This window comes from Balaenoptera physalus, assembly GCF_965194825.1.
Source record: "Balaenoptera physalus genome assembly, chromosome: X".
Taxonomy (NCBI): Eukaryota; Metazoa; Chordata; class Mammalia; order Artiodactyla; family Balaenopteridae; genus Balaenoptera; species Balaenoptera physalus.
The window spans coordinates 122,630,958-122,657,271 of record NC_138903.1 but is presented as its reverse complement, the minus strand read 5'-3'; the positions used below and the strand labels follow the sequence as shown (position 1 = coordinate 122,657,271).

General features: G+C 39.6%; 1 protein-coding gene and 2 long non-coding RNA genes across 3 annotated transcripts in view; all 3 read right to left on the bottom strand.

Annotated features, from left to right (window-relative positions):
* The window catches only part of LOC309652030, a 156,568-nt gene extending 149,706 nt beyond the window's left edge, over nucleotides 1-6,862 (bottom strand). The window contains exon 1 of the long non-coding RNA XR_014258514.1: nucleotides 4,316-6,862. This is a non-coding gene — a long non-coding RNA (uncharacterized lncRNA). The remainder of the gene's footprint in view (nucleotides 1-4,315) is intronic.
* Nucleotides 1-26,314, bottom strand: part of LOC309652033 — a 1,052,931-nt gene that overhangs the window by 689,733 nt on the left and 336,884 nt on the right. The gene's annotated exons all lie outside the window — the stretch shown is intronic.
* Nucleotides 7,909-10,345, bottom strand: LDOC1 (LDOC1 regulator of NFKB signaling). The gene has a single exon (XM_082445468.1). The coding sequence runs from the start codon at nucleotides 10,181-10,183 to the stop codon at nucleotides 9,743-9,745; it is 441 nt and encodes a 146-aa protein (XP_082301594.1). The 5' UTR covers nucleotides 10,184-10,345; the 3' UTR covers nucleotides 7,909-9,742.

Genomic DNA, 26,314 nt, shown 5'->3' with positions numbered 1-26,314 from the left:
AGAACTCATGCTCTTCAATTTCAAAATTTACTACAAAACTACTGTAATCAAGATAGTTTGATACTGGCACAAGTATAGATACATAGCTCAATAGAAAAGAATTGAGACTGCAGAAATAAACCTATACATCTATGGACAACTGATTTTTGATAAGGGTTCCAAGACAATTCAATGGGGTTAAAATAATATTCCTTTCAACAAATGGTGCTGGGACACTGGAAAGCCACATGCAAAAGAATTAATTTAAACCACTACCTCACACCATATACAAAAATTAACTCACAATGGACCAAAGGCCAAAAGGAAACATCTAAAACTTAAAACTCTGAGAATGATGAAAACATAGAGGTAAAACATAAAAACTATGAAAACGTAGGTGTTAATTGTTGTGACTCTGGGTTAGGAAATGGTTTCTTAAATAGGACACCAAAAGCACAACTAACCAAAGAGAAAATATATAAATTGGACTTAATCAAAATTAAACACATTTGTTCATCAAAGGATACTATCCAAAAAGTGAAAAGGCAACCCATCAAATGGGAGAAAATATTTGTAAATCATACATCCAATAATAATTAGGTCTAGTATCCAGAATACATAAGGAACTCTTATAGCTCAACAATAAAAAGACAGCCCAATTATAACTCAATAAAAAGATAATTTTTAAAAAGAGTAATCCAGACATAAATGTTATGTTATGGAATTTAAGTACTTTCTGAAGATACGGGGATCACAGAAGGATTTTGAATAGAAAAAAGTGGTAAGGTTTATGTTTCAAAAAAACAACACTAACAGCAATGAAAAGAACAGATTAGAAGGAAGAGAGCCCATAAGAAGAAAAGTCATCTAGGAGTCCATTCAAATAAATCTGGCAAGCAATGAGGGTTTTACTAAGGAAATCACTGCCAGAAAGAAAGGGACACAATGAAGAGGTATTATGGGAATGACCTATTTCTAACTGCACTGACCAGACTTACTACTGAAATAATAGTTTGAGTATAGTTTGTTTTCATTGATAAAACAGAGTTTTATTATCAATTGTTTAGAAGAATTGAAGTAACATAACAGATTTATAAAACCAATTATGTTTATTTTATAACAAACTGTGAATAAGTTTATGGTTCCTACAACATGAATTACTGTTTCCAAAAGAGAACTATTTTATAATGGTACCAACAGTTGTTTTTCATTTTCACCAAAACCTATCCAGAATAAGTACTAATTCTATGTTTTAAATTACATTAGTACTCATTGTAATAAATCTGCGCAATACAGAGTAAAAGAGCAAAAATTTTCTTTCATACTACTCCCCTGTCTAGGGTAAACATTGTTAAAATTTTGGCATTTATCTTTCTGTTCTTTTTGCCTTTTGTACATATATGTCTACACGTACACACATGCATACACATATAGGTTTTAAAATATTTGTAAATATCATCATACTCTACATGTATTTATGAATTACTTTTATGCTTAAGAATTCCTATCGGAACTTCCCCTCAAAAATACAAAGAAAATATTATTTTTACCTCTGTGAAGTAGCTCATATAGGGATGTACTTTATCATTGTTTACGTCTATCTCCTTTGATGGACATTTAGGTTTTGGGGGGATTTTGGGGGGAGGTTGCTTTAAAAAAATGAGCAATCCCAGCATCCTTCTCAAATCTCATACTGTTTCCTCTAAGTACTCCAGCGTTTGTGCAAAATGGAGATAAAATTATAGAGGTTCAGAGTTGGAGCAGACAGTGACAGTTGCTCATTTTAAGGGCTACTTTGTTATTAAATGAGAGAAAAACCTGCAGAGTGGCCCACTAATGAAAATGCTTGAGATTATAAACGAGGAAACGAAGGTCCATGGGAGATAGGCAACCTGAACAAGGCATTACTTCCAAAAGGCAGCAGGAAACTGTAAAAAGAGCACTGGACTTGGGGTGAGAATTCTGGCCCAGATTCTGACATTTTTATCATGGACAAGTCCTGGAGCATCTCAGAGACTTAATATCCCAATTTGTAAAATGTAAATAAAAATATATCCCAATTTGTAAAATGTAAATAAAAATATCTCTTCACTGAGTTGGCGTGAGTCCCAAATAAGAAACTGAATATGAAAGTGACTTTTAAAGTGTCAAATGTTGTTCACGTGTCAATTAATTCTTAATATACATTCTTAATATCCAACACTTTAATGTGTTGACCACATTTCCTCCTGACATTCCAAATCCCCCAATATCAGTGTCTTTCTACCAAAACCCACAAGACTACCATAACAGCCAATCTTACATTCTTATTTTACTAAATAATATCTATTGAAGAAAAGAAGAATGGTGTTAACATTTATTGACTACCAGATAAGATACTAGGCAGTTTTTTCTTATACTAGTCCTAAGATATAATTATTCCCATGATACAGGTATAGAAGTTTAGAATCAGAGAAGTCAAGTAAGCTGTCTGGGCTTCGCAGAGCAAATCTAAGGCAAAGCCACAACAGGAACCAGCCTTCCTGATCCCCAACACATTCTCACTGAACTCAAACTTTGTGCAAGGAACAATCCATTCTCAACTCACAACAAGCCGAACTTTCCATATGTGCTTTTCTATCTCTTCTAAGGCCCATTTTCTGATACTAATTTCACCCTCCTTACTTTTTATTCCAATGAACAACAGATTTTTTTCTTTTTTCCCATATACATATTGATGGGATCTCCTACATATGTGGTACCTCTTCTCCATAGATGACTAAAACCATTTCATTTTTCTTCTTGTTACACAGGGGGATAAAAAGTTGTTCCAAAAATTGAAAATAAAATTGATCTTACTTTTTGAAACACACACACAGCTGTAGTGAGAAAGTATTCTAAGTCATTAATATTTCATTTTTTACTTTTCAGGTTCTTCCACCCCCAGAGCTGAATCTTATTCAGTCCCTCTCAAAGGTTAACTCAACGCTTCTCAAGGATACAGATTATCCCAGGCGATTAAGACATCAGAACTACTGAGCAGCAGGGGCAAATACAGAAAGTACAGAACGTTGACTCTGAAAATAATGTCGGAAATCATCTAGGTACATTCAGGTACAATGAAAACATGAGAGTGCTATTGAAATGTTTAAAAAAGGGAGTGGGGAGTCAGATCTGTCTCCTTTCCCAGGAAAATGGGAAGTATGCAATGTACAAGTCACTAACATTGAGTTATTTCTACCAGAGAAAATGCTGTTGGGACTGGACTGAAAGAGACAAGAAAGGCTGACTTGTAACTTCTTTACTGAGGAAGAGCAGCATTACTAGGAAGGAGGCAAGATACTGAAAGGTTCCTAGAAGCACTCCCATAGGAGGGAAGGAACAGGAAAAAAAGTGGCAAATAACACTCTCTAGAAAAATACTGCCAAGAAAGAGATGTGACTTATATCACCATCATATCATAACATAGCACACTGCCATCAACTTAAAAAATATAAAGGATCCATAGCTGCACAACAAGAGAACAAATAAGAAATACGTGATTCAGGAATATGCACGAGTCAATAGAAGCTAAAGCATGAGCTGGCAGCACTTGGCAAAGAAGTGGGAAACAACAAACCTGTCACCGAAATGAAGCCAAACTAGAAACAACACGAAGAATGACAGATACTTCTGAAATCATTGTAAAGGAGAGAACAGGATTGATAAAAGAGAATAAAATGGAAATGAAGAAAACATTTTAAAAAGTCTGAGAAAATTTAAAATATAGAGGCCAGGTAAAGGAGAGTCAACATAAATAAATATCAGTATATATTATACATATTTAAAGAAATAATTATGAAAACTTTGCAGAAGGGAATCAGGTCTCGAATCTACATGTTAAACGGTCACACCAGGTTCCACAAAAAAATGACAAAAAATGAATAACAATTAGATATATCCTGTTGAAATATAAAGAAAAAAATTCTCTGAGAAATCAACAAAAGTATCAAATCAGTTATGGATGAAAAATATTAGGATGGCCTCAGACTTCTACAAAATAACATTCAATGCTAAAAAGATAGTGGAGCAATGAAAGAAAAGAAACTCTACCCATAACAAAACTGTCATTCACCATCAAAACCTCAGATGATATAGTTCCCAGGAGTTTTATGGGGTTTTTTTTCCTTTTGAAGAAACAACTAAAAATGGAAAAAGAAACTAACAAAAAAACATTGAATGAAAATTGGACAAGGTAGTTATTATTAAATTCATTTGTCTGACATATTAAAATTAAAACACATGTGGGGATTACGTTCACCAGAGAAAAACATGTAACTGTTACAAACACTGACAACACAGAAACAATGTAACTTACAAAGCTGATAGGGAAATAGTATTAGTGTATATGTTGAGCTCCTCATCTTTCATGGCTGAGAGTCAAAATAGATCACTCGTATCTGAAAAATAATAGAGGTATATACACGATTTAAAGGTATAAACACTAAGAGAAAGAATATAAACAAATAAATTGGGGAGCACAGAAATGGGAGGATACTGGAAAAAATGGAAATATATTAAACATTTTCACAACAGCCTGAAATATCAATCTCATAAAGAAAATAAAAAGGCCAATGATAGACTGGGCATAAATATTTGCAACATAAGGGATTTCCCTGGCAGTCCAGTGGTTAGGACTCCGTGCTTCCACTGCAGGGGGCGCAGGTTCAATCCCTGGTCTGGGAACTAAGACCCCACATGCCGCACGGCATGGCCAATAAATAAATAAATAAATGAATGAATGAATGAATGAATGAATGAATAATTGCAACAAATATCACAGATCCCTAATAAATAAAAAGCCTCTAGAATATTGAGAAAGAAACACCAAAACCCAAGAGAAACTTGGGCAAGGATATGAAAAGAGTAAGCAAATCCAGAATATAGGAAATTCCATAGGACAAATGACCTGGTTTCCTCAACAAATAATTTGTAGGGGAAAAAGGATGGAGGGCAATTGTTTTTAGTTAAAAGAAGGTTTTAGAGATATATAAACCAAATGCAGTGTGTCAACATTTTTGAAACCTAATTCAAACAAATAATTAAAAATACAATTTTAAGACACTGGGGATATTTGAATATGGATTGAGTATTAAATATTAAGGAGTCATTGTATTTTAGTACATACGATGATGATATTATGGATTGTTTTTAAAGCCTTATCTGTTAAGAGAAACATACTGAAATATTAAAGGGTGAATTAATATGATATCTGGGATTTGATTTTAAATATTCCATAAAAATTATATAAAGAAAAGGGATAGGTGAAGCAAAAATGTTGGTAAGTTTTGAATCTGGAGATGGGTCTATGGGGACTCATTATATTATTCTCCCTACTTATGAACATGTTAAAAATTTAACTGTGTACATTCAAATGAGCAGTTCTAAAAGTCCTGTATGGCAGTGCAATTATCTGTGTCTAGAGAACAAATAAATCAGAAATATCCCAATTACTTCAGTTACCACTGAAATATAATTCCCTTTGCTTTCTTTTACTGGTATGATTTTTTTTTTAGGTAACAATTTTAAATGAGGCATATAAACAGTCTTGTGACAGTTTTTTATCTTGAGCTGACTGGTTGACTCTGAACTGAATGGTCATTTGAACTGACTGTACAGGACCTTGGCTAAAACAGAATTATATTATTGCAATTCTGTGCATGAAATCCTTTGTCATTTAGGGCGGGGGAAGAGAAGGTATGAAAATATTGTGGATATAATCGTAAGAAAAATTAATTTGTTATTGATCGTGGCTCCGATACCAGGAGGTACACAAATGTTGCAGCATCTCACCACCGCTCCCCCACCCAACTAATCCCGGGCAGGGTTTTTGCTCCTCTAACAAATCTTGCTATGCTGTTCATAATTACTTCAAGCAAGCTATTCCCCATCACAGGCTAACTGCATTGTTTGTTTGTTTTTTAAAGTCTCTGGACAATAGAATATTTGAAGATAAAGGAACAAATCCTAACAGAGGCATTTCAGACAGGAGGGAAAAAAATGCAAGTGGGATGATCAGAAGTAAGAAGTAGGGGGTCACCAGCACTGTCGAAGGACACCAAACATAGTTGATTGTATCTACCTTTAGGACTAAGTGGACATAAGACTGTAGGGAATATACTTGAACTACTGAGTAATGCAAACTACCCGACACTTTTAATGCTACTTTAGCAAAATTCATATTTCAAAGCAAATAATATATATACTTCATACAATTACCCCACACTGATCATCCATCACAGAAAACATTCTCAGGACCTTGAACTGATACCCTTTCATTAGCTTTAAGTGCTTTAAGAACTTTAAAAATTGTTTAAATTCATTTGTTAAAAAATAAATATTCCACTGATCTTAACAAGACATCTCCCTCTACTTCCAAATTGCTGAGGTTTTCACTATGTTGTAATAGCAGAAAATAACCAAACACAATGTGCATCATGTACCTCTAGCTTAATATATCATCTGGCAAAACACAGCAACACAGAATTAATGGATGGCACTACTTACCTATTCAAGTGATTAGAGAAATCCAAACATACATTGGAAGATTTAATAGGATTAAATGATTATGACCTTCAATATGATTAATTTCATTTCATTAATAGCACAATTTCAGTGACCGTTTCAAGTCCAGTGTGATGGGAATTCAGGAGTCTGAAGTTCATATTTGCTATTTCAACATTTTCACCTACTTTTAATAGTTTTCATCTGAGTGGTGATTTTATCTTCAGATATGCTTATTTACTTCTCCAATTCTCTTCTGTTGTGCCTTATGCCACTATCACACTATCATGAATTCCTCCCGTGGTGGTAAAGCCCTTGCCAATATCTGTGCTTTTATTGCAGAATTTGCCAAGGTAGCCAGATTCTTAACACTGTCCTTGTCTGCAGCTCACAGCATAACCCGCTCTTCCATGATACATGAAGGACATTAACACACACACACACACACACACACTGAGGCAGCTCAGGCACATGCATACAAGCCCAGGACATGTACGTTTCAGATTCCAGAAGCTCTTGGCCTAGCTGTCATGAGTGCTACTCAGGTGCTGCGCTGGCATCTTCACTGACCAGAGACCCCTTCCTTCTGCACAGAGCATGCACACACTTGGTTTGGTGGTGGGGAGTAGATCTCATCTATTCATGCCTTCAACTTCCACCTTGGAAAGGTCACTCTCAAATCTAATCACAGTCTAGATTCTCTTTCTGGACCTTACCTGTAGCAAGGTATCATCCCAATTCTGGCCCAAGGCACCGTAAAAGTGACAAACTGGAATGACCATGAGGACAAGAACCACTTTTCTTTGACCACCATGTCTCTAACTCCTCTAAGTCTACCTGGACCACTGATTATTTTGAATGACTGATTTTTGGTCTCACTGGGTCTCACCTAGCTTTCAGCACTTGCCTATTACTTCCCCAGATCCACCCCCAGTATGGACCTCAACCTCCTTTGCTACATCATATCTACCCCTGTCCCACCCTCCAGAAACAACTTTCCTAGACTGGAAAAATGACTCCTGCTCTGGACTTTGCCTGTTCACTTAGTAAACCGGCTTTCTATCTGACTTCATGTCAGATCTCAAAGAGTAAATGAGGTCTTGGCATGCTCTCATTTCCACTCTTCCTGAGTCCGCTCTGCTCCTATTGACTCCTGACATTTTCCTAAGGCCAAGGTCATAGCAAGAGACCTGTTTCTGGAATGATGCTTCGGTTCCCAGGCCTGGGAGTAAGAGCCCATGTTTACTGAGTGCTCACCACGCAGCAGGGACAGTTCAAAATACCTCATGGGTGTTACCTCATTGAATCCACACCTCTGAAGTACCCGGTATGATGACCAGTATCTCATTTAACCCACAATGTGAGGTTTACCTCACAATACAAATAAAAGAATACCCAGCCTCAGAAGGTCTTAAACAACAAGAAAATTTATTACCTAAATTAATTAGAGGTTCTAAGGTAGAGCTGGCTCCAGACATGGTACAATAAAGACATGGGGGCAGATATAGATAAGAATGAGAACTCAGAACCTCCCAAATCCTCCTGACAGTTCCTGGCTGGCAGAGATAGGCCCCACAAATCCTCTAACCAAGCTTCCCTGATTTAACATTTCAGTGACTTAACCTGGGGTAATTGCCTCACAAAGGTATGCAGATTCTTCTCAGCACTCACCCCACTCCCTTAGTGCCTCCGAGCCCTCCAGGCCCACAAAGAAATCTCAGCATAGCTCAGATAGCAGTATAAGATCTAGTTCAGGAGATAGCCAGGCATCTTGTCAATTTCTACAGGCAGGAATCTGGGGCACATGGATGGGTGGGGATTCTAAGGGTGTCTGCCCAAGGAAGATGAAATGTTCAAATCAGGCTCTGTTTATTATGGGTGCATTTACCCAGGATCTAGGATTTAATGTTAGCTCAAGCACCTAAAAGGGGTATTAAAACAATGTGCTACGTTGTTAAATGAAGCCAGAACTCAATAGCACCCCACAGGCACTAAGGGTTAAGGGGCAGAACTTGCCGTGTTGAGGAAGAACCCAAAAGCTCAGGAAGACAGGAATATTGTGTGTCCTGATTTATGCCTGCTGTCCCAGTCTAATTATTAAGTGTCCCCCTTAAGCTCTCTCAAAAGTGTCCCAGTTTGGGATGGTGTGCCTGCCACCTGCTCAGCCACCCCTTACCCATGTCATCTTGGAAGCCCCAGAGGACACTCCTTCACCAGGGCTGTAAGAAACGCTTTGGTGAGGGGAGTACCAGATTCCCCATGAAGCCCTATGTTAGCTGTGCTCTGTAGCCTACACATGACAGTGGGGAATACTGGGATTGAACTAGGTTCCCTGATATCAATGAGAATATGGCAGTCAGGGTGAGTGGCAGAGGCCAATGACAGCCCTTAACCATTAAAAGACACTCTTTTTTCGTAGTGCTTGATATTTATTGAAAAGAATGCAAATGCTTTTTCCAGGTAGTACTGAGGAGCTGGGCTGAGTGCCTGCTTTTGTTTGTATTGTTTTGTTTTCAGTATTTTTGTCCAAATGCACACATCTGTGGGATTGCTGCAATTTTGAAAGATAAATGACAGTTGTGCAAAACTGGTGCATAGGAGAAATGTCAACAATTTGGCTGCCAGGAACAACAGGCTCCTGCAGCAATCTGGCGGGGCAGGAGAAGACCCTGGGCGTTAGTAGGGAACTAACCAGCTTGAAAGATTAGCCCCTTGGGGGAGGTTGGTGAGCAGTCCAAATCAGTGTCCCAGGAGGTGCAGCCAACTAAGGCATCTTCTAGGTTGCTCCTTATCTCCAAAGGCCTGGTCTGTCGCTGTAATGTGGTGGAGGGTGCTTAGGTGGCAGCGTAGGTCTCTGGGCAAGATGTAGGCCTGACAGTTGGCAGGGCTGTGCGGCACAGCTGTGCGTAGTCTGACCAGTTTGTGACAGGGGCCTGGCCTAGAGTTGGGGCTCAGAACACAGTTCAAGTTAGCAGGAGAGGGTCCTGGGGCTGGCCAGAGTGGGAGGCAGCGCACTTCAGAGAGAGGCCCCAGCCTCAGCAGCAGGTAACTGGAGCACTATCCCCGGAACAAAGACAAGCACTACGGGGAGGAGGCGGGGACGAGGAAGACAACCAGAGGCAGGGGTAGGGAAGGGGATCGGAGCGCTAGGGGAGCGCGGCGGCTCCGGGCGGGGCAGGGCGGCGAGGGGGGAGGTGGCGGCGTGCAGGGCCCTCCCCCCTAGGCCCGAGGGTCTCCGGGCCTAGTAATCATCTTCTTCATCTTCGTCGTCGTCTTCTTCGTCGTCATCCCAGCCAAAACACTGTTTCATCTCATCGAGGAAGGCCCGGTAATCACCTAGGATGGGGCTATCCATCTCAATGTAGGGCACCACCCACTCCTCGGCTTCCCCGGTGAGCAGGCTGATTAGGAATGCCACCTTCATGGCGTCGTTGCAGAATCGGTTCTCGTTGACGAGCATGTAAGACGCCGTCTGCACGATAAACTCGGGGAGCCGGGAGCTCTCGCCGTCAAACGTTTCGGGGAAGGGCACCGGACAGCTCGGCGGACGTACCTGGCGCAGTAGGGTGGCCCTCTCGCACACCAGCAGCCGCAGCTGTTCCATGAGCTGGCTGTTCTCGATGCTCAAGGCGCGGTGCCGCATCAGGAGCGCATGCAGCAGCAGCACCAGCTCGTCCACCATGGCGAACAGCTCGCAAGTGCAGGGCAGGGTTCAGCTCGGTTCGGCTCGCCTAAGGTGCGCACGGAGGCCTCGCAGGAAGTGCGTGTCCGCGGAGGCGCGCGGTGGCTAGGGGCGAGAGGCGGTGCGCGCAGGGGTCCCGGCGGCTACGCAAGCTCCGCCCACACAGCCGCTCTGACGGCCGGCGCGCCGGCGCCGCCCGGTCAGAGGGGGGCGGGCGCCCGGGAAGGCAGGGGCGGGGCCGGGGTGGCGCGGGCTGGGTCACGGGCTGCGGGCGTGTAGGTCTCCAGGCCGCTGGATAAAGGCGGTGGGCAGAGACCCAGTCTTGGATGTGGGCCCGGCCTTAACCAGGACCGAGCGAGCGCTAAAGACCCATCTCTGAGAGGCTCAACCTGCTCAAGTTTAAAGGATCAACCACCCTTCAACCCAGCCGACTCATACAACTCAGTGTTTTTGGTGGGTCTGTGGCCACCAGATTCCGTTTGCGTGGTTTTAACACATTTCTTTGCTTATTTAAATCTCCCTCACCAAAGAACTATTAGCAATGCTGGCTGCACCATGGGAGTCACATCCTTTAAGAGTTATGAAAGACCCTCAGGGGTCCTGTCCTTTTTTTCTTCTTTAACATCTTTATTGGAGTATAATTGCTTTACAGTGTTGTGTTAGTTGCTGCTGTATAACAAAGTGAATCAGCTGTATGTATACATATATCCACATATGCTCTCCCTCTTGCGTCTCCCTCCCACTCTCCCTATCCCATCCCTCTAGGTGGTCACAAAGCACCGAGCTGATCTCCCTGTGCTATGCGGCTGCTTCCCACTAGCTAGCTATTTTACATTTGGTAGTGTATATATGTCCATGCCGCTCTCTCACTTCGTCCCAGTTTACCCTTCCCCCTCCCCGTGTCCTCAAGTCCATTCTCTACATCTGCGTCTTTATTCCTGTCCTGCCCCTAGGTTCGTCAGAACCATTTTTTTTTTTTTGGATTCCATATATATAGGAGTCCTGTCTTTCATGACAAAACAATATTTAAACAGGGATTCTTCTTTAGTTGGAAAATAACATTGTGTACCTCTATCCCTCTGTTTAAAATTATTTTTGTAAATAGCAAAGTGTAAAAAGTTCTGCAAAATTTAGCATCCTATCTTTGACTCTATTTCATGTCCTAATGTTAGTGTTCCTTGACTACTGGGTATTATTCTTTGCTTAACAATGAACACTTGTGTTTTTAAGATGGTTTTATTTTTCTACTTTGAATGTTATTATTCAAATAGTTGACAAATGAGTCGGGGCGAGGACCTTAGGGCCAACACATTCTGTTGGCTCTCCTTTTAAAATATATCCTAGATTGAATCACTTCTTGTTACTTCTACCACTACCACCCTGCTCCCAGCCCTCCTTTCTGACAGACTGTTGCAACTAATCACTTGGCTTCCTCTCTTCTCTTCCTATAGTGTATATATTCCCCAGAGTAGGCGCAGGAATCCTTTAAAACAAAAGTTAGATCACTTCACTCCCCTACTCAAAACCCTCCAATAGTTTTCCCCTCTCACTCAAAATAAAAACCAAAGTCTTGGTAATGGCCTACAAGGCCCTGCCGCATCTCCTATGCCTCCTCCCGGTTCCTGCTCTTCTCTAATCACATTGTCCTCCTTGCTGATTCTCACACACATCAAGTAGCTCTGGCCTCAGGATCTTTGTACTTTCTATCCTTTCTGCCTTGCAAGGCTCTCTCCTCATTTAACTGCCTGACTCCTTCTCCCACTGTTTTCCGAGAGGACTTTCCTAACGACCTCATCTATCATAGCACCCCACTCTCTGCCAGTAATCTCTAACCCCTTACCTGGCTTCATTCCTCTACATAGCATTTATCATACCAGCAGCCATCATATCATACAGCACTTTGCTTATTGGTCTGCTTCCACTTTAGAATGTAAGTCTATGTGGACAGAGGCTTTGCTTTGTTGGTTGCTCTATCCCTAATGCAAGAAAAGTGCCTGGCCCATGGTAGAAGCTCCATAAATATTTGGTGGATGAAAGAATCTCACAGGGTACAGATGTTAAGGTAAAAATTAGAAGTGGTGGCTGCACAGAGTGTTCAGAAATACTCTTCAAACTGTCCAGTATGTTCTATCTCTGATCATGAATAGTTTCCATTGTAATAAATGGCAAAATAAATTTTTTAAACCCTACTCAGTTCTTTTACAATAGAATTGAATGGGCATCCATGGAAGTGAGAAGCTGAGAAAGAGGAGAGGAACAAGGCCAAGGTCCAAGTAGGGAGAGGAGGAGGACCGCAGTGCTGAGAGGGTGAGCAGGGCAAAGAACAGGTAGGAGGGAATATGAACCCTTGGACTCTCCTGGGATATGAGCTCCCCCACTGGTTGAGAAGGCCCTTGAGGCCAAGCAGGGACCCTCCCTCATTCATCCTTTCATCTTCTACATCTGAAAGCACTTACTAGGTGCTCCATAAATGTTCAGTGGCTGGAATGAAGGGACAGGAAATGTCAGAGGTAGGCTTCTGGCCATCCTGCTCATTCACAACTCAGGGTAGAAGGTGGACTTGCCTGGGGCAGCAGTGCAAGTATCCATCTCTACTTACCAGGTCTAGACCCTAATCCAGGAGGAGATGTCCAGAGTTCTACTCCGAGGAGCACACATTCTATGGCAGGCACTAGATCTGGCGATTGACATGGGCTGCCTCATTGACCCTTGCACAAGGACCATATATGGGGATGGGCACTCTGGGAGCCTGAGACCCAGGAGTTAAAGACTAGCCTAAACCCAGGAGAGCAATGTGTTGGTGATACGTTAGATACCACAGTCTCAGCTTCTCTGACTCGGATGCCCATGCGTTTCCACTGAAAATTATTATGCGCTGTACTTCTGTGAATCAAGAAGGTCTGATGGGGACCCAGAGACGATTAGGCCCGTGCTGCCCTAGTCCTCTTCCTACAACCCCATGACAGAGGGAGTCAGGGAGGAAACCGTAGGAAGCAACCACTAGTATTACCTCTGAGGGGCCTCTGAGTTCCTAGACAACAAGAAATGCCCAGGCCAGAACTGGCCACAGAGCTGAGCAGTGATTTTGTGAGGTGCTTCCCAACTTGGAGGGAGGGAAAAGAGACAGGCAGTTCACAGTGACTCACAAGGGAAGCAGTCAGGAAGAGGTGAGCAGTATCACTATATAAATTACATAGAATTGTAATGTTCATGTTAACCAGCTTCCCAGTGCCCAGGAGGCTCTCCCACCAAGGTCTAGGCCCACCAGCCCTTCCTTGCCCATTCACCCTGCTTACGACTGCATGCTGCCTTCCTTATTCCCCTTTCTCCCCTCAAGTGACCCTTGAATGTTCCTTTACAGCTGTGTGAAGATGCTGGCGGCAGAGATAAGTACACCATGTGACTTATCTCAGACTCAGAAACTTTATCAGAATAGCTCTGGCCCAGAACGTCCCGAGGGGGCTTCAAACCCCACTCTTTGGCATGAGCACGGGCCCAAGGCCAAGGGAGTGATCCCTGGTGCCTATCACTTCTACCACCTTCCAAGCTCCAAACCCTGCCCTGGTATACACCTAGCAGCAGGACTGTAAGATTCCCTTGAAATAAACATGAAAACGTCCCTAGATTTTTCATCTTCCAGAGGAATGTGTACAGATTGTGAAAACCATCCTGACACTTGAATATGTAGCCAGGAGCAGAAAACAGCTTTGAAGGGGATGTTTGTGAGAGGGTCAAATGGATGTCACTACGATCTGGGCCTCTGCCCGTAGACCCCTCCCCCTCCTTCTTCTTAACCAGGTGCACCTGGGGCTATGTTTGACAGTAACCACATCTAGAGGGCTATGGAGACCTTTAGCCTCAAGAGAGAAATAAGAAGGTACAGCTTTCTTCCTCATATCTTCATCCTCTCCAGCTTACCAAAGTGCCCTGAAACATTTTTACATGTTTATTTAAGTACTGAAAAAATATATTCTTATGTTAAAAGAAATTAAATAATACTGGCATGTTAAAATAAAAAGGAAACATCCCCAATAGCTTTCCTTCTCCCTACAGATCTCACTTAACAGGATTGTTGAAAATCCAAACTTTGGTTTGCCTCCTTCCATGTGTGTGTATGTGTGTGTGTGCGTGTGTGTGTGGATATGTGTATATATATGTGTGTGTGTGTGTGTATACATTTACACACACGCACACATAGCGTTTACAGAATCCTAACACACACACACACACACACACAGTGTTTACAGAATCCTAATACCCATAGTTCTGCTAACAAATATATGTCAAACCCCCTTACAAGTCAGGAGACAGAGATAGGATGCACAGAGCTATGTCTTCTTAATAATTGCATAATAAATACTCCACCTGAATTTCTCAGGTACGCTCCTGCCTCAGAACTAAAGAGGCCCAACTTAGCTCAGTTTCTCAGATGATGCAGGAGAAGGATGGCACCAAATACCCTCACAGTCCCTCAGATGTAGAACTGGAAAATCAGATTTCTATAACTGGATTATGAGTTCTGTGAGTTAATGTCTTATTATTAAGTAGTTGGCATTCTTCATGTATGTTTTTATATTGCTGTAATACAGAATTTATTGCCCACAGTATATTGCACTAGATTTTTGTTCTCATGTTTTCTCATTCCTGGTTATTTTAATATAATTAGTCACTTTGAACGTACAAGAGCTTATACAGTTGGTTTGTTTCTGGCATTTTCATACATTTTAGAAAGTATCTGGCATTATTATAAATTTTTTGTTATAAATATTGAGTGTGGCCTGACATAATTTCTGTTTATTGTTTTAAATGTAGTTTAGACTTCTCTTTCAAGTTGGCTAATTACTTTGATTTAGACTAAATTTTCCTTGAGGCAGAATGGGTATGGTGAATTGAGGATGACCATAAATTCTTTGCCACTTAACCTTTCAAAAGATAGAAATAATCTCCTCTGCCCCTTTAATCTGGGCTGGCATTGTGACTTGTTTTGACAAATAAACTGTGATAGAAGTAATTTATAACTTATGAGGCAAAGCCTTAAAGGTCTGAAGTTTCTGTCTGCCGCTTGGAACACTCCCTACTGGGACCCAGCCACCATATAAGAGGTCTAACTACCCTGAGACCACCATGCTTTGAGGAAGCTCAAGCTAGCCACATGGAGAAAAAGAGGTCATTTGGAAGAGCAGTAAGGCAGCCAACAAACGTGAGAATGAAGCTCCCCCTTCAACATCCAGCCCAACAGAGCCACCACCTGAATGCACCTGTGTGAATGACTCCAGCTGACTCTAAAGAGAGCCAGAAAAACATCATGAATTCCAAAACTACATGAACTCCAAGGCGACAGAATCATGAGCAAATAAAAAGGCAGTTGCTCTAAACCACAAAGTTTTGGGATGGTTTGTTTCATGGTAGTAGAGAACTGAAACATGGAGAAACTCAGGATATGCTGCAGATAAAAGCATGAACCCCATATCTAAGAACTGATACTATGCTATGAATCTACAGTCCTGTCCTATTTTCTTAATGCTGTATTTGTCTATTTGGTATTCATTAATTGCAGGGTCAAACTAACAGCCAAAGTTGTTTATGTCTCCCCTGAAGTCCAGACCTCATACTCTGAAACCATCTCCTTGACCTAACTCTCTCACACCAAATCAGTATTTCCCCTGACTTAAATCAACTCAGGGCCAGGTACCAGACAACTAGGGACAGTCCCTATTCCCCACAGCTCACTGGAATTGTTTAAACTAGCTAATCCTAAACTGTTTACCTAGGCTTGCCTAGCCTTTCCCATGAAAACCCCAATAAAGTGTCTGGCCTAAGTCTTTGCCCTCACTCCTTTCTGCCTTTTGACTAAAATCTGATACTTCCCCATGTGTCCCTGCTTGACATGGCATGCCCCCCTCTTCTCAATGGCATTGACCTCTCCATGTCCTCTTTCAGTCACCTCCATAAATTAAAATTCTGTGGGTACAATTGAGACAAGTCCAAAAGAATCGTCCCCTGTAGGGAACCCCTAAGGAGAGTGCATGTGCATGTGCACACCTGTGTCACTGTGTGAGTGTCTGTATCCAAGTAGACATACACATACTGCTGCCCTCTACCACCCATGATGCTACTTGTAGTGAGAACTGGCAGTGCCACAGTATGACAAAGACAGAATCAAAACTGACCGGGTTTTCTCCAAGGAACATGTATGCCTATGTAAAAGCAATGACGCACATTTCAAGGAAGCATTAGGAAAAGAAAAGAAATTTTGAAATTTGGGTTCAAATCCTCATATTCTTGCTTACTAACTGTGCGGCTTCAGCAAGTCACTTAATTTTTCTGTCTCAGACTCCTTTTCAATAAATATGCATAATAATAGGATCTAAATCATAACGCTGCAGTGAAGATCAAATGATAAAGCACAAAAGTATTTGTCAAAACACAAAGTGCTATACACAGATTGCATATTATTTTTCACTGGAGAATTGCGATTTACTAGTCTTGCGGTGACTATACTACCTGCATTTTAAATTTAATGTGTTCACCTCTCTTAATTTAAATTTAATTAAAATTTAATTTAAATTTTATAGTTCACCTCTCTTATTTTATCCTGCTGTCTATAAATTTAACTATGATGTTTAAATTTTAAAACATGTTTACTCTTGAATAAGAAGTAGTTGGAAGAATAAAATAAGGTTTCCTTTTGGTCTTGCTTTCTGTCAGTTCAAAACATGCTGCTCTCATAATGATGAGACCATAAGGTTTTTGTTTTTGTTTTTAGGGAAAACCAGTGTCCATTCTAACATTCTTAAAGCCAACCTGTAACATTTTCTATTTCCTCTCTCAATCTTGGGAGAACCTGTGCTACATCTGTGATGTGGATACATGATGCTCTCTCAGAGTAGAGGCAACTGTACTTCCAGAAACTTTCTTTCATCACTGTGCCACCATGGTGGTCACCCTGGGAGAGGCCAGCAGCCCCAGCGGCATCTGAGAGACAGGAAACAAGGTTTCTCTCAGCCCTTGGAGCATCTCTGGTCATCCTTCAGCTGAGTCCCAGCATCCTCTCCTCCCAGGTTCCCTAGAGATTCCTGCTAGCCTCCTTCAGGTCCCTTGTCTCCTCCTTATTCACTCAGTGACTATTTCTCTCAGTACAGAAAAATGCATTCTTTGAGTAAAAAGTCCTCCCTAGGGAAGAGGAGGCATGTGATGTATAAGAGTAATCCCTGCATCTTTCTCAAATCCCATACTGGTTCCTGCAAGTACACCAGCTGTTGTGCAAAATGGCAATGGAAATCACAGAAGTTCAGCGTTGGAGGGGACAGTGCCAATTTCTCATTCTAAGGGCTCCAATGTTGTGAAGTGAGAGAAGAACCTGCAGAGTGGTCCACTAATAAAAATACTTCAGATTTCAAATGAGGAAATGAAGGTCCATGGGAGAGGAGTAACATGCACAAGGCAAACATAAGACATTATCTTTAAAGGCAGCGTGGAATTGTACAAAGAAGACTAGACTAGGGGTGAGAATACCTGGCTCAGCTTCTACATCTGACATGTTCTTTCAGACAAGCCCTTGAGCATCTCTAAAACCCAATTTCCTTATTTATGAAAAGTGAATACAAAATGCCCCCTCACAGAGCTGGTGTGAGTCTCAAATGAGAAAATGAATATGAAAATAAGTTTTAAAGGGTGAAGTATTTTTCACACATTAATTCTGAATATTCATTCTTTTTAAACTTGTTTTGAAATAATTTCAAACATACAAGAAACTTGTACGATTTTTACAAATCCCTACATATCCTTCTCCCAGGTGAAACAACTGTTAACATTTTACCATATTTGGCTTATCTTTTTCTCATAGTCAGTATGTGTGTGTTTGTATTATCTTCTTTCCTAAACCACTTAAGAGCTGCAAGCATGAATGCTCATTTCCATGTATTATTTCAGCATGCATTTGCTATAAACAAGCATACTGTCCTACAAAAACTCAGCCTAACTATCAAAATTAAGGATATAATGCTATTATTTAATCCACTGATCATATATATTAAGATTTTCTCCAATTGTCCCCAAAATGAAATGTTTAGGTCCAGGATCCAATCCAGAATCACGTGCTCATTTAGTTGTTATGTCTCTTCAGTCTCCTTCAGTCTGGAACAGCTCTCCAGTCTTTCCTTGACATGACCTTAGTTTTCGAGATTGCAGGCTTTCTAGTAACTTTGCAAAGTGTTCCTCAGTTCCTGATATTTCTCCATTATTAGACTCACAGTATGCCTTTGGGGCAGGAATACCGTGGAAGTGTCACTGTGTTTTTCTCAATGCATCATATCAGAAAGCACACAGTATCCTTTTGTGGTGGTAACTTTTAGCAATTGGTTAAGATGGTTTCTGCCAGGTTTCCCCACTCCAAAGTTAAGACAATTATCTTGTACTTATTAAGAAATATTTAATATTAGCTTACATTCTACTTTAAAGGAGATTTTTCCATCCTCTTTTATTCATGTTTATTTTTATTGGATTCCTATTTATTCCATAGATTATGACCCATTACTATCTTTATTCATGTCGATACTCAAATTTCCAAGATTTGCCCAGTGGGAACAGTTTTAAGCTGGCTCCTATGCCCTTTTGACATGCTTACCTTATTGAGAACTTTCTTTCTTTCTTGGACGATAAGATATTCCAGGCTCATCTTGTACTTTTCTGGCCCCAGCTCTGGAAATAGCCATTTCTCCGAGGGACCCTCATTCCCTATAGCAGAGAATGGTTTTCAGAAATAAAGATGTCAGGGTTAGGAATGCAAATTGTTATTGGTATTACAGATTTTTCGCTTCTGGAACAACTATATAGCCATATGGGAAAAAGATGAACCTCACGCCCTACTTCATTCCATAATTAAACATTAACCTGAGATAGATTATAGACCCAAAGTAAAAGTTAAAACTATGAAGCCTCTATCCAGGAAAGAAAAACATTATAAATTGGACTTCATAAAAATGAAAAATATATTGTTTATCAAAAGATGCTGTTACAAATATGAAGAGACAAGCCACTGAACATATATACACACATATACACACCAAGAACTAATATACAAAATAGGTAAATAAATTGTAGAATATTTAAATAGAACATGTGTTTCAAGAATATATAAATCACTCCTAAAAAACAACAATAAAAAGACAACTCTTAGAAGACAGTTTTTCAGTTTCTTACGAAGCTGAACATACCATAAAATCCAGCAATTGCATTGCTTGGTGTTTACTGAAATGAGTTGAAAATTTATGTCCAAACAAAGGTCTGCACATGAATATTTATAGCAGCTTTACTGCCAAAACTTAGAAGCAACCAAGATGTCCTTCAACAGGTGTGGATAAACTGTGGTATATCCAGACAATAGACTATTACTGAGCAATAAAAAAAATGACCTATCAAACCAAAAAAAGACATGGTAGACTTTAAATGCATATTGCTAAGTGAAAGAAACAATCTAAAAAGGCTGCATACTGTATAATTCCAACTATATGACATTCTGGCAAAAGCAAGACTATGGAGGCAGTAAAAAGTTTAGTGGTTGCCAGGGGTAGGGTGAAGGGTAGGAATGAATAGGCAGAGTACAGAATATTTGTAGGGAGTGAAACTATTCTGTATAATAATATAATGATAGATACATGTCATTATACATTTCTCAATACCCAAAGAACGTACAAAGAGCGAACTCTAATGTTAGCTACAGACTTTAATTAATAATAAGGTATCACTAGTGGCTCATCAATTGTGACAAATACACCACACTAATGCAAGATGTTAATAATAGGAGGAACTTGTGGGCGAGAAGCAGGGGGAATTTGGGAACTCTGTACTTTCTGATCAATTTTTCTGTACACCTAAAACTGCTCTAAAAATAAAGCTTATTCATTAAAAACAAAAGGCAAACAACTCGATTTTTTTAATGGGCAAAAGTCTTGAATAAACTAATCTGCAAAAGAAGACATAGGAATGGCCGATAGGTATATGAAAAGGTGATTAACATCACTAGTATTAGGGAAATACAGTAAGATACTATTTTATACTCATTTAGAATGGCTAAAACTTTTTAAAAACTGATAATTCCAAATGATGTTGATAATGTGAAATGGCTGTGCTACTCATACACTGCTGGTAGGAACGTAAAATGGTACAGCCACTCTACAGAAATGATTGGTAATTTCTTGCAGTTAAACATATATCAACACTATTACCCAGGGATTCTGTTCCTAGAATAAAAACATATGTTCACAAAAGTTTTCTACTAGAATGCTCATAAAGCATTGGAAACAACCCAAATGTCTATCAACAGAAGAATGAATAAAACAAATTGTGGCACATCCCTATAATCAATACCACTCAGCAAATTACTAATACACACAACACAAAGATGAATCCCAAAAGCATTATTCTGAGTGAAAGAAGCCAGCCATACCTGCATGGTTCAATTTATATGGAATCCAAAAACAGGCACAACTACTCTTTGGCGATAGAAATCAGAACAAAGGTTGCCTGAGTCTGGATGTTCAAGGGGGATTGATTACAAAGAGACACAAGGGAAATTTTGAGGGTGATGAAAGGGTTCTATATCTTAACTGTGGTGGTGGTTACATGGTTCTGTACAATTGTTAAAACTCATCCAACTGAACACTTAAGCTCTATGCCTTCTAATTTATATAAATATACTTAATTTTTTAAAAAAAGGACTGTGCAGTATTATCTTCAAAAACCTTAACAAAAGAAAAGCTGACACAAAATTCTAAACATAACAAATCTGACATTCAATAATAAAGACAAAGAGTGTTTTTAGCACTTGGGAAAAAGTAATGAAGCATAGCTCTCATGAGTCATTTTGGAAGATACTGCTAAGGTTCACATTTTAGCTCTGTCTCTCAGGGTCCATTCAGGTAAACAGAAGACACTCTCTTTTTGTACAATTTGTATTTGTACAAATCTCAGTTACCATGTGTTGTGGCCTGAATTGTGTCCTCACGCCAAAATTCATTTGAAGTTCTAACCCCCAATATGTCAGAACGTGACCTTATACAGAGATAGGGAATTTACTGAGGTCATTAAGTTAAAATGAGTCCATTAGGGTGGGCCTTAATCCAATATGACTAGTGTCCTTACACGAAGAGCAAATTTGGTCACAGACGTATACAGATGGAAGATGATGTAAAGACACATGGAAGAGGCAGCCATCTACAAGCCAAGGAGATAGGCCTGGAACACATCTTTTCCTCATGGCTCTCAGGAGGACCAACCCTACAGATACTTTGATCTTGGACTTCCAGCCTCCAGAACTATGAGAAAATAAATTTCTGTTATTTAAGCTATAAATCTGTGGTACTTTGTTGTGGCAGCCCTAGCAAACTAATACACTATGGTTAAGCTTATTAACACCACTGCCCAAAAATATGGTTCAAATTTCAGTTACCACAGTATATCAGTTGAACAATTGCATAAAGTACAGATTTTGCTGCTAAACTCTTAAGTCCACATATCACTATGTAAATAACAAATACACATCATGATAAATGACCAGTCACATCACTTCTCACACAATCTGTCAGTGATTGGTCACTAAACATCTGATACCCAGTTCAGACACAGACAGCAGAGCATGCATGCTAAATGTGTTACATACTTTCCTCCCAGTGATAAAGCCATGCGACATTTTACAAAAATGGATAATAGAAAAATGGAATTGGCCAACAAATGAAGGTGTAGCCAGGAAACAAACAAAAAAAATAAAACCAAACGTGAAACGGGAAAGTGGTTGTAATGGAAAGGATGAAAATGTCACAGAAGAAATGACATGTTCAAAAACACTCACATTAAAGGAACTCAGAAAAATTTCACAGTATTGAAAATGCAAAGGAGCTGATCCATACTTAGAAAGAAGTACGATAATTTGCCAAGGTATAGAAATGATGCTTGTTTCCTATCATATGTTACTTACATGCTGGGAAGCTGTTGTGATTTTCAAGGATCTCGAGGAAGCTCCCAATGTCTATCCCTGTCTACCACTACAAAGCAGATGTCTCTCAAGAGCTTACTAGGAATCTCCTATGAATCTCACATCTGCCTATGCATCTGGCTGCAACTGCTGCCAGAGTATAATAGACTGCTCCACCTTCTAAATATCATGCAAGTGCCTCTCATTGGCAAACTTTAATCCAGAACAGAGGGGATTCTGGGGAACTATTCTCTGGCTTCTCTTCTGTGATGCAAAAATAAAACAAAACAAACAACAGTAACAAAAAAAACCCTTAAAATATTTTGACAGTTGTAGTAGGAAGAATAATGGCCACCCAAAGATGTCCAATCCCTGGAATCTGTGAACGTTACCTTACAAGTGAAAAGGAACTTTGTGGATAAAACTGTACACTTTTAAAGGGTGAATTGTAAGGTATGAAAATCATCTCAATAAATGTTATATATATATATATATAAAGAAGCACTCACGGTTACACTAAGAAGCTTAGTGTAGGGTTACACAGTACTGTAGTCCGTGCACATTGTCACTGAGAATCAGGCTTGTAGCCCCACCTTGGCTCCTGCTGGACCTTCAGCTTCAGTTTCTCTAACTTCTGGATGAGATGTGTTCAGCTTCCTAATGAAAGACATTGGCTTCTCTTGCAGTTCATCTGCATCATCAAAGAGGTGGCGGCAGGAGACTGATGTGGGTATTAGTTTATTCTTGTAGATTCCTGTTTGCCCTTTCTCCCCTCCATCTTACACACACTTTACTTCCCCACGTTGCCAAACTACATGGAAATTCTTCCAGTTTTTATCTCATGACAATAGTCTCTCAAAGTAACAGATCATGCCTTAGCTGCTCCCTTGAAACCACATTTTGCCACTTCCAGTCTCCACCACAAGCAAGTGATATGAAAATAATACTTATTATTTTATTGACTTAAGTGTGCATTATTGGGGATCCTTTTTTGTATGCTAATTATTCTCTGCTCTGTCTTAAAAGATCTCCCAATCTATGAACTTTTTCATTTGAAATGAGAATTTTTTATACCAACTGATTTTCATTAAAAGACACTAGACTATATTCTGAGTCAGAGTAGAGGTGGGGGAATATTAGTGTCCACACTTATAGATTTTCACACCAGTGAAAACCTGATATTTCTCTGCTAGCTTTGGATAGATTTATTTTGGCAGCCTTGTAGTGAAACTTAGAAATAATCAACACAAGCCTTAGACATGGAAGAAAGTAGAGATAATGCCCTGGGGTTTAAGCTAATATCCTGTGAGATATGGTTTCTCTTTTCATTTAAGATCTGCTATTTTCCTTGGCCTCAAAGACAATAGAAAAATCATACGTTGGAGGAAGAAATGACCAAAATAAGGCCAAAGGCACTTAGTTCCTCTGTATTGAAAAGTCCGGTCTTACTCCAAAAAAGAAGGGCCAATAAACCTTTGAGATAGTTGGCCCCATTTTGTGAGCAACGTAAAACAAAACTGCAATGTTGAGAATTTAGCGCTACTTGTTCATATAACAAATTAAATGAGATATGCACATTATTTCAGTGAACAACAGCCTTAAGTGATTCTTCAGAGGAGATGTTCATTATAAACAAAGAGATAAAATATGAAAGTAGTAGAAACTGATAATGAATTTTCAAAGTAACACTAACTCTTATCAGACTTTCAGAAGAAACCACTGCAGTAAATCATAACTTTGCAATAGCAGGTCCCTAGGCTTGTAGAGAAAATAGGATGGATGCATTGAAGGTAAAATTAAAGTTTGCATTACCATTAACTTGTAATTAATCAACTCTATACCTACCTCTGAAAACATAATAGCACTTTCTGGAAGCCCATTTTTGATGGGACAGTTTCAAGACAAAACCTCTATGTTACTTCTGTTGTGATAAGACCTGTTATCTCATTATAGCAGCTCACTGGCAAAAGGAGCTTTGTGACTGATCTAGAACATTAGTAAGAACTGAGGACAAAGGAATTTAAGGTAGTACTGTGTTTCACAAGGGTTCTAATGAAAAAGTGCTCTCAGGCATTCGAATGCTTTGGAAATGCATTGCCTCATTATCTCATGGAAGCCTATAGTTTTTTTTTTTTCAATATATTTGACACATAACATTGTATAAATTTAAGGTATACAACATGTTAATTTGATATATTTATATATTGTAATATGCTTGCCATTATAGTGATCGTTAGCCCCTCTATGGCATCACATAATTATCATTTTTTTGTAGTGGGAATAATTAACATCTAGACTCTTAGCAAGTTGGATGATTATAATACAGTATTGTCTATATTCACTGTACAGTGCTCCGGGACTTATTTGTCAGCTAGTTGCACGTTTGTATCCTTAAACAAGATCTCTCCTATTCCCCTACCCCTCAGATCCTGGTGAGTTTGGCTTATTTAGATTCCACGTATAAGTGATATCATACAATCTAAGTGCCCATAAACGGATGAATGGATAAAAATTATGTGAATATTTTCAACCATGAGAAAGGAAAACCTGCCATTTGAGACAGCACAAATGGATCTCAGAGATACTATGTTAAATGAAATATTATAAATCAGAGAAAGACAAATACTGAGAATCTATATTTTTAGATCTGGAAGGGACCTTGGAGGTCACTCAGTCCAAGGTCTAGAGTTTGTAGACTTGTTCCATTAACAAATGTAGAGGGTGAAAATTACTAACAGAGTAAGGAGCTGTTGATAGCTGTGAGGAGATAACCACAGGACCAAGTGAAGGTGACTGGAAGATGGCTTTGAATTTCAGTACTTTCTGACCTTGCTGCCATACACCAGGAAAAGTATAGGGTTGCTTTATGCACCTGGAGCTAGGCCATAAACATTATGATCACCCCTCTTCCAATCTGCTCAAGACCTATGTGAAAAGAACTTCAGAATGAAATGGGGGACTTTTCTGTGCAAGGTTCTTATTTTATATGTGGGCCTTCTCACCCTACCCTTATCTATTCAAATCAGAAAACTACTTGAGATATGATTTTTTTCTGACCCTTTCTTTTAGTTTGTTTTTTTCTTTCCCTTTAGTTTTAGTAAAATTGCTAATTTTAAAAATCCCAGTTTGTCATACCTTGGTGAAAAGGAACAAAAAGGAAAGATAGTTCAAAAAATTTGTTGTTGTTTATTCTTTAGCTAGAAAGAAAGTGGGTATAGATTTCTCTTGACATGAGGTTTAATAAGAAAAGTTGGAAGAGAAAAATGCCAAGGAGAAGACACAAACTCAGAGTAAAAGAGAGGGGGGGGGGCCCTGCCCAACCTCTCCCATGGGCTTGGAGAAATTGTTTCAGGAGCAGCTCGGGTGGCAACAACAGAGTAATGGTAAGAACACTGGGAATAATAAAGGACAGATTTAAGAGCGCGGGCTATGCCATGTGATTTTAGGTAAGTCACCTGACATCTCTACTATAGCTTCCCCTTCAGAAAAATGTACTGCCAAATTTGAAAGATTATCATGTATATTAAATCAGATAATGGATATTAGTAGTTCATAGATAATAGGCATTCAATGGATGTTTATTATTACTATCTCTATTTGAGTGTGAGTTAAATAGAGTGTTTTTCCAAACATGTTATGTAGTTTCTTAGGCAGATCACTCTTGACACAGAAATGTTTGGGTGTTTTGGGGCTTCATATTCTTTTAAATATCAGTTTTGGACATTGGCCTTCCATCTGAATTTTGTCATAATGGAAGTCCCCTTCCAACAGAAATTGTAATGCTCTGTGTTCATTATAATTTGTGGCTATTCTAGAAATATTCACGGTGTAAATCATATGTTTATTACCCAAGAGAAATACAATCTGAACTACCCAGTTGAGCTGGAACTAAGTCAACTTTTCCAAGAATAAATCATAATGCTCACAAATACACTTTGACTGCTGTTCATTTGCTTGTAATTGTGGCTGATACATTTATTGAAATAGTCCCATCTAACTGGACTCTCTCTGAACTAGCTAGCATATGATAGATACCCCCTCTCTATCAAATCTTTTGATATTGAGCAAGAGTAAGGAACTAAATGCCAAGAAAGTTCTAGGCTATGTAACTCATGTTTTTTTGGTGTGTGTAAACCGTGAGAGAAAATTCTCTCATAAGA

What these genes read in the sequence shown, in the direction of transcription:
- LDOC1 (XM_082445468.1), bottom strand. Translation starts at nt 10,183, where the DNA reads ATGGTGGACGAGCTGGTGCTGCTGCTGCATGCGCTCCTGATGCGGCAC.